Source organism: Notolepis coatsorum (assembly GCF_963971535.1).
Source record: "Notolepis coatsorum genome assembly, chromosome: 3".
Classification (NCBI taxonomy): domain Eukaryota; kingdom Metazoa; phylum Chordata; class Actinopteri; order Aulopiformes; family Paralepididae; genus Notolepis; species Notolepis coatsorum.
Genome location: NC_140167.1, coordinates 146087998 through 146102611, shown reverse-complemented (window position 1 = coordinate 146102611; position 14614 = coordinate 146087998). Strand labels below are relative to the sequence as shown.

The window sequence follows — 14614 nt, the reverse complement described above, 5'->3', positions numbered from 1 at the left end:
GGTGGGGAGCCCCCCTCCAATTGTGCGTTCGGCTGAACGTGTCACTCTTTGTAGTCTGCTTCGGTCTTGTGCAGTGCTATTCCCAAACCAGGAGGTGATGTTGCCAGTCAGGATGCTCTCTATTGTACATGAGTAGAAGTTCTTAAGGATCTTCTGACTGACTTGGAACTTCCTTAGGCGCCTGAGGAAGTAGAGGCGTTGTCGTGCTTTCTTCACAACACTGTCAATGTGTGTGGTCCATGTCAAGTCCTCGGATATGTAGGCTCCGAGGTACTTAAAGCTGTTGACTCTCTCAACCGGTGCCCCGTCGATGCTGAGGGGGCTGTAGTCCTTGACCCCCGACCTCCTGAAGTCCACAATCATCTCCTTTGTTTTGCTGACGTTCAGGGAGAGGCTGTTTTCCTGGCACCATCCCGCCAGGACCTTGACCTCTTCCAGGTAGGCCCTCTCGTCGTTGGCAGAGATCAGGCCCACCACCACTGTGTCGTCAGCAAATTTGATGATTGTGTTGCTACTCCGCTGAGCCACACAGTCGTGTGTGTACAGGGAGTAGAGGAGGGGACTCAGAACACAGCCCTGGGGGGCCCCTATGTTGAGGGTGATGGATGAGGAGGTGCAGTTGCCTGCTCTCACCACCTGGGGTCTGCCCGTCAGGAAGTCCAAGACCCACTGGCAGAGGTCATAGTTCAAGCCCAGGTCCCTGAGCTTGGCTATGAGTATGGAGGGGACTATGGTATTGAATGCCGAGCTGTAGTCAATGAATAGCATTCTCACATAGTTCCCATTCCTCTTGTCCAGGTGTGATGCTGCTGTGTGCAGCACATGGGCTATGGCGTCCTCCGTGGACCTGTTGGGGCGGTATGCAAATTGCAGGGGGTCCATGTTGATGGGGAGGGAGGAGCAGATGTAGCCCTTTACTAGCTTCTCAAAGCACTTCATGGCTATGGAGGTGAGAGCTACAGGGCGGTAGTCGTTGAGGCAAGCAGGCTTGGATTTTTTGGGTACAGGGATAATAGTGGACTTCTTCAGGCAGGTGGGGATGACAGCCTGTTCTAAGGACAGGTTAAATATGTCAGTGAATACCGGGGCCAGTTGGTCGGCACAGACTTTTAGGACGCGGCCGGGGATGCCGTCCGGTCCTGCTGCCTTCCTGATATTCACTTTTTTAAAGGTCCGCCTCACCTCATGCTCTGTTACCCTGAACACTGAGTCTCCATCAGCAGCAGACCCCCCCCCCCCATTGCCGTGGCTTGTGGGCTGGTGTTGTTATTACCAGCATCAAACCTCGCATAGAAGGTATTGAGGTCATTTGCTAAGGAGATGTCACTGTTCAGTTTGAGGGAGGTGCCTTTGTAGTCTGTCATCGTTTTGAGCCCCTGCCACATAGCTCTGGAGTGAGCCTGCTCAAACTGGAGTTCAATTTTATCCCTGTAGCGCCGTTTGGCCTCTGTCACTGTCCTCCTTACGTTGTATCGCGCCACCTTGTGGTCATTCATGTTGCCTGCCACTAGGCCGTCGTTGTATGCTTTGGTGCGCGCTTTCAGAGCTTCACGGACGGATTTGTCTACCCAGGGTTTTTGATTTGGGTAAACTCTAATTGTGGTAGTGGGGATTGTTTCTTCCACCAAAGTACGAACATAGTCCAGCACTGTCTCCGTGTAGACATTAATGTTATCTGTGTCGCGGAACACGCTCCAGTCTGTGCACTCAAACGCAGCCTGGAGCGTCTCCTCTGACGTCAAATCCCATTTCTGCACCTCTCGCGAGACTACATGAGTGCTCTTGATTCTTTGCTTGTACTTTGGTGAAAGGAAAATGGCCGCGTGATCAGACTTACCAAAGCCACTAGCAGAATGAGCCTTGTAGCCACCCTTGAATTGCGTGTAACAGTGGTCTAGGATGTTACCGCCTCTGGTGTTACAAGTCACATGCTGATAGAAGTCAGGAAAAACCTTTCTCAGATTGGCGCTATTGAAATCACCCACTACTACAATGGCGGCGTTAACGTTCGCTGCTTGGATTCTATTTACCTCATCGTGGAGTCTGGAGAGCGCGACACTATTGCTGGCTTGCGGTGGAATATACACTCCGACCAGGACGATCGCCGTTAACTCCCTCGGGAGGAAGAAAGGACGACACTTGATGGTTAAAGAGGAAGCCCTTGGTGGGGCTGTACTTAGCAGCGACCCCTATAGCCCAGTGCGATCGGCAACGGGAGCGGAGAGAGGAAAGCAGAGAGCCCGAAGGCAGCAGCTCTCACCACCGCCGGTCCAGGTTACTATCTAGCACCGGGAAACACACTAGAGAGTCACCGCCGGCACAAGACCACCATTACCAACCAGTAACCATGAGCAGCGAGGCCGCCGAAACGCAACAACCACCGCAGCCCGCTGACGACGCAGAGAGCCCGTCCAGCCCGGCAGCCGAAGCTTCCGCGGCGGATAAGAAGGTCATCACAACAAAAGTCTTGGGGACAGTCAAGTGGTTCAACGTCGGAAATGGATATGGTTTTATCAACAGGAATGACACGAAAGAGGACGTGTTTGTACACCAGACGGCCATAAAAAAGAACAACCCAAGGAAATACCTTCGCAGTGTTGGAGAAGGAGACACTGTGGAGTTTGATGTGGTCGTAGGGGAGAAGGGAGCAGAGGCGGCCAACGTCACCGGCCCAGCAGGCGTTCCAGTCCAGGGGAGCAAGTACGCCGCTGACCGGAACCGCTACAGGCGCTACCCCCGCAGGAGGGGCCCACCCCGCAATGGAGAATACCCTGAGAACTACCAAAGCGATGGCGAGGGCGAGCCGCCGAGCCCCAGGGGGAGACATGCAGCCACAGCAGCGCAGGCCCTCCTACCCAGGCAGACGGCGCTACCCGCCATACTTTGGAGTAGGAGAGGAGGTATGGGTTAAGTTGCACCCACTGTCTGATGCCAAGGCCATGTTTATGGCAAAACTTGCTCCAAAGTGGAGAGGGCCAGCCACAGTTCTCAGACGTTTAGGGTCAGTGAACTACAGAGTAGCCATGGATAGCAGTCCTAACACCCATCAACCTTGCATGTTGAGAACATGAAGATGTTTTATGGCAGTGGTACTACGCTTGGTGGGGGGGATGTGTAACATGCGTTACTTTATGAAGAAGATGTCAATGTGTTGATAAATGAAGTGTGGGCCCAATATGTTAGGATATGCCAATGTCAGCATATTTGGGTCACTTGACCTTTAAGATTCCAGGTATGGGTGTGGTTAGGGGCGGTCCTAACCATCAGGGGGCCATCTTGGATTGGAATCATGCCTCATGGAGTTTTGTTTGCTTACTGCTATTGTGAGAGGAAGGGGGGATTTTTCCAGGCCTCCTAAAAGATTCTCCATTAACCAAGGACAGTTCAGCTGCAGTGGTGCTAATGGACTGTAAAGCTGACAGGACTGTTCTTATTAAGATCTGGATCAACCCAGGACTTATCACCTTTTGGACACTCAAAGGTTTGAGTGTTGTTGGACAATACTAACTACCATGCAGGCTGCATGGTCTGGTAGGCCTGAACATTATACACGGTACATTATACATGGTAAACATACATGCCGCTATGGGCGTTCTCCATCTGCGCAGCCTGAGGGCTCTCCACATCCCCGGCAGGGTGAATGTGGGTACGGGTGTGATGTCGCGGGGCGGTCCTCACCCTGACGGGTGGGGATTACGTTTGGACATAGTCAGGCAGGTCTGGGACCGATGCCGTGCCGCCTGGGATTCTTTCCCCCCATACATCTGTTAGGTCAGTTGTTGGGGCGGGTACGTTGAGGAGCGCAGGTCCTTGATCCTGATCGCGCCGGACCGGGGCGCAGCTGTGTGGTTCCCGGTCCTGATCCAGTTCTTGGTAGCCCCGTCATGGCCTGTTCCTTGGTCATCGCGGGCCCTCTCTCAAGCGCACAGGTCTCTGTGTTAGTTCCCTGTGCTGGGCCAGCCGCTGATGGTTTGGCTGGTGAGAGGGTGAGTCTGTAGAGGATGGATCCTTCTGTGGTTGGTACCATCCAGAACGTGCATGCTCCCTCCACTATCGCGGGTTACGCGGGTAGGTGGCGTATTTTCCAAGAGTGGTGTAAGACACCCTCTTGTGAAGCGTTTCCTGCTTGGCGCTCGGCGCCTTAAGCCGGTGAAACGTTCTCTGGCTCCGAGTTGGGATCTTCGATTGGTCCTCGGTCGGTTGTCCGAGGCCCCGTTTGAGCCTCTTGAGCAAGCGCTTTTGGAACGGCTGTCGTTCAAGACTGCGTTCCTGCTGGCCATCACCTCCGCTAAGCGCGTGGGTGAGCTCTGTGCTCTCTCGATGCGGCCTGAGTGTCTGTCTATTCGTTTCGATAGCGGTGCCACTCTGAGGCCTAACCCAGTCTTCGTGCCAAAAAATATCCGAAGCTCTTTTGCTCTGGGGATATTGTGGTTCAGGCGTTTTCATCCCCCTCCTCACGCTAGTGAGTTAGAGGCGAGCCTTCACCTGTCATGTCCGGTCCAGGCTTGGGGGTTTACCTCAGCCGTACTCAGGGCCTCAGGGCTACCGATCAACTTTTTGTCTGTTGCGGTGGCTCTCGCGCTGGTAAGGCACTGTCGAAACAGCGCTTGTCCCATTGGTTGTGCGAGGGCATTGCCCTTTGCTACACGTTGGCTGGGCTGGCCCCCCTGGGGGTGTCAGGGCGCACTCCACTCGTGGGGTGGAGGCCTCTGCCACCCTGTTAGGAGGGGCCTCGGTGGAGGACATCTGTGCTGCGGCCTCATGGTCCTCCCTGGGTCCCTTCATAAGGTTTTACCTCATGGACCGGGGGTTCTGTCTCCCAGGCGGTTCTGAGGTCTGGAACCTCCCCTGCTTCCCACCTTTCGGTGGGTTAGCAGGGATGTGTGGGTGTGGATCACAAGGTGTTGTGTCACACGTGGTCCCGTCTGTGCTGTGCGTTTAGAGGTTTCTAGTTCCCTCTTTTTCGCACTTGGGTGGAGTTGACTAGAGTTCACTAGGAAGGAGGGGTGACGGGACTCCCCTCCCCCCTGATGTGGGCTTACGGGTCCTCAGGGGGTGCATTTGTCGGTCCTCGCGTCTGCTCTGTCCCCATATTTCGATGGCGAAGAGCAAGACGCGATTCGCCAGTACGACTATATAACGATAGGTTATGTATATAACCTAGTTATATGAGTACTGGCTGAGCGTCTTGCTCTTAGCGCGCCCTGAGGTCCCTTGTGAGGGGTTTTCTGATGGACACTTTTTCCGAGGAAGGGCGAGTGGTGACCACGCCCGGTGCCTTATAGTACGGCACTGGGGCGGGGCCTGGTCAGATGCTGGGTGCATTTGTTTTTCGTTAATGAAGTACAGTAGGTACTGGAGATGAGGTACATCTCGATGGCGAAGAGCAAGACGCTCAAGTACTCATATAACTCATATAATCGTTTTAGTTGATCTTTTTTAATTATTTTGAAACGTTTTTAATTTTTTACTCTGGTGTTAAAATTTCTGTGAATATTGTTTTTATTATGTACTGTACAATCGTCGTTTCTGTAAATGAGGGAAACCTCAGATGCTTACGATTTTAAATAAAAATTTTAATGAAATTTATGACATACACAACATACATGACATCATGACATTTATGGCATAGGGACATACATGACATACAGGTATATAGTACTGTTACATGTATGTTTGTGGTCGCTCTCCTTGGGTGGTATGGGGTGGGGTTAGGGCAGGGGTCAGCAACCTTTACTATCAAAAGAGCAATTTCCCCCCCCTCCCACAAAATAAAATTCCTCTGGAGCCGCAAAACCAATTTACCCTTAAAATGAAGGCAACACAGTGTATAACATTTTATATAGTTATCCCCAAGCATACCCCACATTCAGCATAAAATGCCTGACAATTGCATACCCAAAGTAATTTGCGATTTATTATAAGAGATTTTTTGGCTTTTTATTGCTGTTTTTACCTGTTATAACAAAGGAAAACCTCAAACTCTTATGAAGAGGAGAAAAAAAGACTGGCTGTGTAGACCTATTTTTAAATAAAACACAGAAAAGGAGACAAACACGGAAAAGGAGACAAAACACTGGTGTCTGTAGACCTACTTTGAAATAAAACCCTGAACTACCCTGAACAGAAAGAAGCATTTTGTATAAAAGTATTCTGTACTTCTGTATGACAACTATTAAAGAAACTTGAAACTTGAACTATTCAGGTATATTTGAGTCCTTCCCTTATTTGTGGAAAATCGATCAAATAAAAAGTGAATTTATTGTTGTTCGCAAATTTCTCACCACATACTGTATCAGGCATAAAGGTAAGCCTGCATCGTTAGTCGTGAAAGCAAATTAATCTGTCCACACTGAATTAAACCCTCTATTTTCCTCAGACTTTCCTTTTTTTGGATTTATCCATGGTTAGCTTACTGGGGGGTCGGAAACTCAAGATTAGGCACTTGCAGACGGCAGGGAGAGGCACAGGGTGTGACATACTGTATATTTTAGTTGATGAAATATTTTAGTTGATGAAATATTTTTTCATTTCAGTGTCACAGTATGACATCGATCTCCAGAATAAGAAGGAAAAAAAAGTAAAAAATAAAAATATATATATATATATATATATATTTTTTTTTGACCAGGGAGCCGCAGCTGACTGGCTAAAGACCCGCATGCGGCTCCGGAGCCACAGGTTGCCGACCCCTGGGTTAGGGGATAGGAATGGGGAATGAAATGGGAAAAAAAAAGTTAATTTGACTTATGAATTGTAAAATCCAATACAAATATTGTTTAAAAAAAGAGATGATGTTTTCTATACCCATAAGATGCCCTCAAAACCAGAATAATATACAGTTTATAAAATATATGATCTGTGGATTCAAATGAAGTACTTTAAATGTGTATATGCCTGCCACAGGTGTGTATTTGTGTGGATGTGTGTGTTTTCAAACTGTGGCTAACCTCTCCGTGCCAGACGGGGTTGGTGGTGTTGGCGATGATAGCCGAGCGTCTCTCTTGGCCGTGGTGGCTGAATGTGGGGAAGATACTCCTCTTACCCGGGTGGATGGACATCTTCAGGTAGGGGTCGGGGTTGAAGAACATGCCCTTCTTCAGGCCGATGGCACGCAGATCTGCCATGAAAAGACAGTTTAAAACACTCCATTGTTGTAGTTCAGGGTAACGTGAACGTAGCGCAAACACCACAATATATTTGGATGTATTTAACATGTTCTTGAAGAATTTGACTTGTAGATGGGAGAGACGATCTTAACCGTTTCCCGGCCAACCACGGAGATGTCCGTGTTTCGGATCCAACAGTTGAGGACCAACCACGGACATGTCCGTGGCAAGGTTGTTTTGGCTTTTATTCCATTGTAATATCCTACTCGATGTCACCGAGCAGCACTGCACAAGTACCCTACTCTTTGAATTCGAAAAAGTGCATTACCGGCCAGATCCTCTTAGGGGCGCTATCTCGATAATGCAGTGTTCCCTGTGGCAGAAGTTGTCTTGTTTTTTCTGGATCTCCAATGTAGTTTTCTGCTAACCTGAAGCTATGCCTGTAGCCTGTTACACGGAATACGTTTTGGGACGCGGATTTCAGTGTGCAGTAAAGGAATATATCATCAGCTAATGGACATATCGATCTACCAGATGGCGATCGATAACTGGGAAATCCTTTGGGGGATCCAACCGGCCCACGGTAAGATATTTTTCACGTAAATTACATGCTGATCAGGCCTTGTTATGATAGCCATCCACCCGATCAGCGAATGTGGCTACTGAGGCTAACGTGGTTATTGGTAATCAATCATCAGAAACGATGTCCCCCGCCCCCCCCCCCATTTCATGCATTCATGGTGGACCATCATATCGATCATATGCAGTTTGATTTTTAACTCTAGCTTCTGTATAGCCGAAACGCTGTTCGATATAACGTTAGTAGCTTAGCGGCCTGTATCTCGCCTTCCAGGAAATATACTAGTCCAAATCCCATATAACGCTTATATTCAAGATGCTATAAAATGAGAACGTATTGATGAAATTTTTTTTTCTTTAAGCCATTTTGAAGGGACGGTTTATGGTCTCAATTGACAATGAGAAAAGCTTAACGGACTATGCACGTCTGTTTAGAAATGCTGGCCGTCTAGAGTGATATTAGACGGATCCAAATGGCCCTGAATGTGTTAAGCACCTTCTTAACCCATCACAACTCAAGATAGAGTTGTTTTACAAATGTAAACACAACTTTTACAGCCTTAAAAGTCATGTAAAATGCATTTAACTGACACATACTGGCAGTGTTTATCAATGCAATGGCAGCTGTTTCTAGCTAATGGTCATGGTTAGCTAGCTCTGCTTCCCAAAACAAACGACAGGAACGCAACTTTGTTGCGACTGGCTAAACATATTGTGATACATCCATCAATTCCAAAACGTTCAACTGTTTTTTTGTCAATACGGATACAGAGCTAGTGGAGACTGACGTGTCATCAGTCCAACAAACGGACAACCCTCATTGAAGAATGATTCAACACAGATGTAGACAGACAGACGGAGCAGTTTGGCCACTCCCCAAATGTGTGTGTGTGAGTGAATGGGTGAATGTGAGGCATACATTTTAAAGTGTCTTGACTTGAAAAGTATAAATGCGGTCCATTTACCATGTTGAGCTGATCATCTGACACATTTAGGAAACGTTGTCCATCTGTCAAGCGGCTCACCTGTCAAAGTAAAGCTGATCAGTTTTCGGGGGTGGTCTGTGCCAATCTGCTCTGACAGGCCCTCCACCTGTGCATGGAGGAGACGGGTTACACAGGAATGTGTGATATGTACAGTTTCCTAATGGGGTTGGGGTCAGTACACTGCAATCAATTCAATCTTACGGTTGTACCCATTAAAAATAATTTGGGCTTCAAAGCTTCAGTAGTAATTATTAGCGAATAATCAAAGGTTCTTTCTTCCCGCGTACAAAATGACAATGTTGGAGCTAAATGAGAGCTATGGGGTGATGACTAAATGTCCTCGTCGTGAGAAGAACTGAGTTTCAAAATGGATGCTAGTTATTGTGCTGATGTGGGTACATTTTTGGAGAAAAACACAAAAAAAAGCATTTGAATCTTGATTGTGGCATCGATACCATGGCTTCGAAGCATTTGGATCGGCCCTATATAATCTAATTCTAATGCAACTCATTCATCAAATACTGTAGCTTGTTGGGTAGAGTGCAGGGTGCTCTGAGCATGGCACTGACACTGCCGGAGTTAGGGGTTAGATTCCCACTGGGGCCACCCATACTTAAAGGGGACATGCATTGCTATTCCTAGCACTATTTGGGCAACTTTACACAATTCCTGTGAGTCTATTGAACACATCTGTACGTTTTTTTTTTTTTTTAATGTATTGTTTTATATTTCTAATCAAGTACTCAAAAGCCACATTTTTCTCCCTTTGGATTTCAGGCTGTGTTGGCCTGGCTCCGCCCATAAGCACTTTGAGTGACAGTCATCCACACAGTCTGCGACTGGCACATAGAGAGATAGAGAGAGACTGAGGGGGATACTAATTAATTTAGCATAATCCCACGGGACAATGCATTGGTAACTTGTTTCAAATGACAATATATACCCCTGTGAATATTATTGTACGGATCGGAATACGGGCGTGCACGTGGGAGCATGCGCAAAGATATTACAGTGATATGCTGGTGCTCCCGACTGCGAGGGAGAGATAGAGAGGGAGAGAGATAGACAGAGAGAGGGACACACGGAGCACTTACACACAACCTGTGTAAACGCTCTGTGTGTGTGTGAGAGAAGACGGGTCCCTCTCTCTCTCTCTCCATCTCTCTCCCTCCCTCCCTCTCTTTCGCTCGTCCGCTCCCTTCCTTGCAGTCAAAACCAGTTTGAGGAAGTGTCGGGTTACACTATGCGCTCTCTGCCTCGCTCTGTTTGAGGACGTGAAGATATTTCCACTCGCTCTGCTGTCGCTGTCAACCATAGAGGGGGCGTTAGTTATGCAAATCAGTGCTATATTCACGTCAGCAAAACTGTCAAATCAGAACAGCTTAGTTGAGTGAGGGAGGATCTCGTGAACTCAAGACTAGACTGATGAGTCAATATGATAATTAACGACACAGACCACATTGATATAATCCCCAATTGCTAGGAAAACATGCTAAACACTGGAAAAGGCTATTTATAATCCATGTCCCCTTTAAAAATCATTCTAGTCATTCTATTCTAAAGAGTATTGAGTTGTACTATGCTATTATTGTGCTATAGAAATGCAGCCATTCATTGATTCTATCAATTCAGAAAGTGGATTTCATATATTGAAAACCTTTTACCATATTGACCATTTCCATAATAATAATAATAATAATAATAATAATAATAATAATAATAATAATAATAATAGGCTACATGTTTTATGTCTAATTAAAATAATTATCATTTACTATAATACATCATCTACTTAAGGATAAATAAATGTTTGGGATATGGAAATGTAGGATTTGTGAAATAATGTTTAATGATTGATGATTCTCGAAGACACTCTGATGTCACGAGACCGCCGCCATCTTGGTATAGGGGGACCATACGGATTTCTACCATCAAATGCATGCGTTGAGGTCCGTTTTTATTACATGTTTTATCACATTCTTGTTCATTTCATAACATTTTCATACGATTTGTTTTGAAAATATTGAGGCCAACATGGCATTTCACTATTTCGAAAGCCTTTCTGGTGATTCTAAGGCGAGATATGAGTCAAAGATCTCCCCCTGATTGACTTGACATAATGTCCATACAAAACACCTGCAGACATGGCCATCTCTCGAATACCCAAATTGAAGCTGCTGTGTTACGTTTTGTACTAATAACGAACACAGAAATCCAAATCGCAAGTTTTATATAATACCAGCTGATGCATCACGGAGGAAAAAGTGGCTGGTGGCTAACGTTCGGCTAACTCGCTCTGTGTTGTGGTCGTGGTAGCTACATGCTAAGCTAACGTGAATTACATAATATCGAACCGATAGGAGCTTATCTTATCTAATCTTACGTGGTGGTACCACGTGTGCCACTACCCGATCAAACATCCACGTAAGATTAGATAAGATAAGCTCCTATCGGTTCGATATTATGTAATTAACGTTAGCTTAGCATGTAGCTACCACGACCACAACACAGAGCGAGTTAGCCGAACGTTAGCCACCAGCCACTTTTTCCTCCGTAATGGTATACAACTTGCGATTTGGATTTCTGTTTTTGTCATTAGTACAACGCGTAACACAGCAGCTCTTTGGCATTGTGAAGGACTGAAGAAAATTCTGCTTGATAGTCTTTAATTTGACGCTTTAACGATCCGTTTCTGCACTAAATGAACCGCACACGATGTACGAGGTGGGGCAGTTACCCCCCACGCTGCAGTTGCCTAGCAACAACAGGCAGGAAGTTGACTTCGAGAATGAAATGAAAAATGAAATGATCGTTTGGGAAATATTAGTAATTTTTGGAAAGTTGTGCTTTGACCAGCGATTTATAGGTACAGATACAACCACATACAACCCAACTTGTGCACACATACTGTATGCACACACACACACACACACACACACACACACACACACCAAAAAAAAACACACACTCACTCTCATTCACATGCACATGCAATCACACACGCACAGTCACACACACACACACTCTTTATCAAACATACACATGCTCTCTCTTTCTCTCTCACTCTCAAACACACATACATGCACACACACGCACCGGTACTCCTGGGTTCTTGACGGTGATGCAGGGGGTGGTGGCTCTCAGAGCCCCGCTGACTCCATAGTAGTACTTAAAACAGATCTTTGTCTCCGCTGGAAAGAAGAGGAGCAACAACGATGAAATTAAGCTCAAACAGAGAGGAGCAACAACGATGAAATTAAGCTCAAACATAGAGGAGCAACAACAATGACATGAAGCTCAAACAGAGAAGCAACGACAATGATATGAAGCTCAAACAGAGCGGAGCAACAATGATGATATGAAGCTCAAACAGAGAAGCAACAACAATGATATGAAGCTCAAACAGAGAGGAGCAACAACAATGATATGAAGCTAAAACAGAGCGGAGCAACAATGATGATATGAAGCTTAAACAGAGAGGAGCAACAACAATTATATGAAGCTCAAACAGAGAGGAGCAACAATGATGATATGGAGCTCAAACAAACAGAGAGGAGCAACAATCAAGTCAAGTCAAGTCAAGAGTTTTATTTGTCATGGCATACAAGTATACAGTGAAATGCGGGGGGTCTTACCCGCAATGTGAGCTGTGGTGTTCCACAAGGAAGCATACTAGGACCGCTACTCTTCCTAATTTATGCAAATGACATGTCGTCAGCCTGTGACTGCAACTTGTTCCTGTTTGCGGACGACTCAGCCCTGCTGGTCTCTGACAAGAACAAATTGCAGGTTGAAAAAACCCTCAGCACGGAACTAGGCAAAATCTGCATATGGCTCGCTGATAACAAACTATCATTACACATGGGCAAAACAGAGTCCATTCTCTTCGGTTCAAATAACAAACTCAGCAAGACCGACGGATTCTCAGTTACAGTGGGTGACAATATTGTCACAAGGAAAGACGAAATTACCTACCTGGGTTCCATCCTAGAGGCAAATCTTTCCTGTGACAAAATGGCATCCAATGTAATAAAAAAAGTCAACCAACGAACTAGATTCTTGTACCGGATCTCCTCTCTGGTAAACAAGAATACCCTGAAGACTCTGGCAGGAGCACTCATTCAAGGGTACTATGACTATGCGTGCACCTCATGGTACCAAAGCACCTCAAAGGCGCTTAAAACAAAATTACAAACATCACAAAACAAACTGGTCAGACTACTACTTGACCTGAACCCCAGAACCCACCTCACCCCTGCCCACTTTGCCAACCTAGGATGGCTTAGAGTAGACGACAGAGTACAGCAACTTGCAATGGGCCTGGTCTACAAGATACACTATACGACCGGGGTGCCCATGTACATGTCAAAATACTTCCCAAAGGTCAGTGAATACCACAACCACTACACCAGAGGAAGCTCAACAAATCATGTTAAACCCAGATTCGGCTCAAACAAGGGACTAAACACGTTTCGCAATTATGCCACAACAATGTGGAAAGCCCTACCCAAAGCTGTAAAGGAATGTGAATCCCTGCCCACATTCAAAACCGCTCTTAAAGAGCACCTACGGGAGGCTGCAATTCAAAACTGGCCACCGTAAATGCCCAAAACCCCCACCACCTCCTAATAGACAGTCCCCTCCCCATCATATGTATATACTCTGTCAGGATCTAGGGGTAACAGTACTGTATATTTGAATACCGTTATGTCACAAATGTATCAGTACTAAATACCTATATGTCCCTATGCCATAAATGTCATGTATGTTGTGTATGTCATAAATGTCTATATGAATTGAAAATGGGGGACCCTGATGGAAACAAGACAAACGTCTTTCTCAGGTCTGCATCCCCTTAACAATTGTATGTATTGAGCCGTACTGTATTGTACCCATTCTGCAATCTGTTAAATAAAGTTTTCATTCATTCATTCATTCAATGATTGTGCATAATACAATAATACAATAATAAGAATCCAATAGGATGAGAATGCGAAATTTGTGCAATAATACAAGGAATAAGAGTAAGACATATCAGGTATCCGCAGGTAGCCTGCTCCTTCAGGTCCCCAATACCCGGCTCTGCACCATGGGTGACCGAGCCTTCTGCACGGCTGCACCACGCCTGTGGAACAGCCTCCCCATCCAGCTGAGGGCACCACAGAGCCTGGACTCTTTTAAAGCAGGCCTGAAAACCTATCTGTTCAAAAAGGCCTTTGACTGTTAGCTTTTTATTTAAATTTTATTGCGCTTTGTTTTTAAATTGTCTGTTTATACTATGTTTTTAATTAACTATGTTCTATTTTTATTCTGTATTTTATTTTATTTGTTTTACTAATAACTATTTTATTCTATTTTTTTAACTGTTTTAACCATGTAGTGTAGCACTTTGGGATCCCAGTGAACAAAAAGTGCATTACAAATCCAATCTATTATTATTATTATTATTATTATTATTATATGTACATGAGTTTTACAAAAGCATGGTAAGACATGCTAGTTCCTGTGATTTAAGCATTACATCACGCGCAGGAGTGGGTTGTGAGAATTAGACCATGCCTAGGGGTGGTCGTTAGACCCCCCTAGGCATGGTCTAATTCTCACAACCCACGACTGCACGTGGTGCATCGGCGTATTTAGACCACTATCACTGGGGCACGTGCACGGGCAGTGATCCAATGTCCCCAGAAAAATAATAATAATACTATTTTTATTTTAATTTTTTTTACTTCGCTTTGAAATATTATAGTGAAATATTTCGCATTTATCTTGTTGAAATCATCCAACAGGCTCTTTTTTGTAAGTTGACTGGTTTGCACACCCCTATGACAGCTAATACATGGTACATCCCATGGTGCTCAGCTGTCAGCAGGCAGCTGGCATCGCGCAGTTCACAGGTAAAATCACAGTGCTGCGTTGCATTCTGTCATGATGCACAGC

General features: G+C 45.8%; 1 protein-coding gene and 1 pseudogene across 2 annotated transcripts in view; one reads left to right on the top strand and one right to left on the bottom strand.

The window, feature by feature from the left end:
- Positions 1–14614, bottom strand: part of hecw2a (HECT, C2 and WW domain containing E3 ubiquitin protein ligase 2a) — a gene marked incomplete at both ends in the record, with an annotated part of 229646 nt that overhangs the window by 174558 nt on the left and 40474 nt on the right. Inside the window, 3 exons of the mRNA XM_084309394.1 lie at positions 6951–7120; positions 8714–8780; positions 11771–11865. Coding sequence (XP_084165520.1) covers positions 6951–7120; positions 8714–8780; positions 11771–11865 — 332 coding nt within the window. The remainder of the gene's footprint in view (positions 1–6950; positions 7121–8713; positions 8781–11770; positions 11866–14614) is intronic.
- LOC311225087 (Y-box-binding protein 1-like) lies at positions 2296–3000 on the top strand (annotated as a pseudogene). The gene has a single exon. The product of its transcript is annotated as a Y-box-binding protein 1-like (transcript).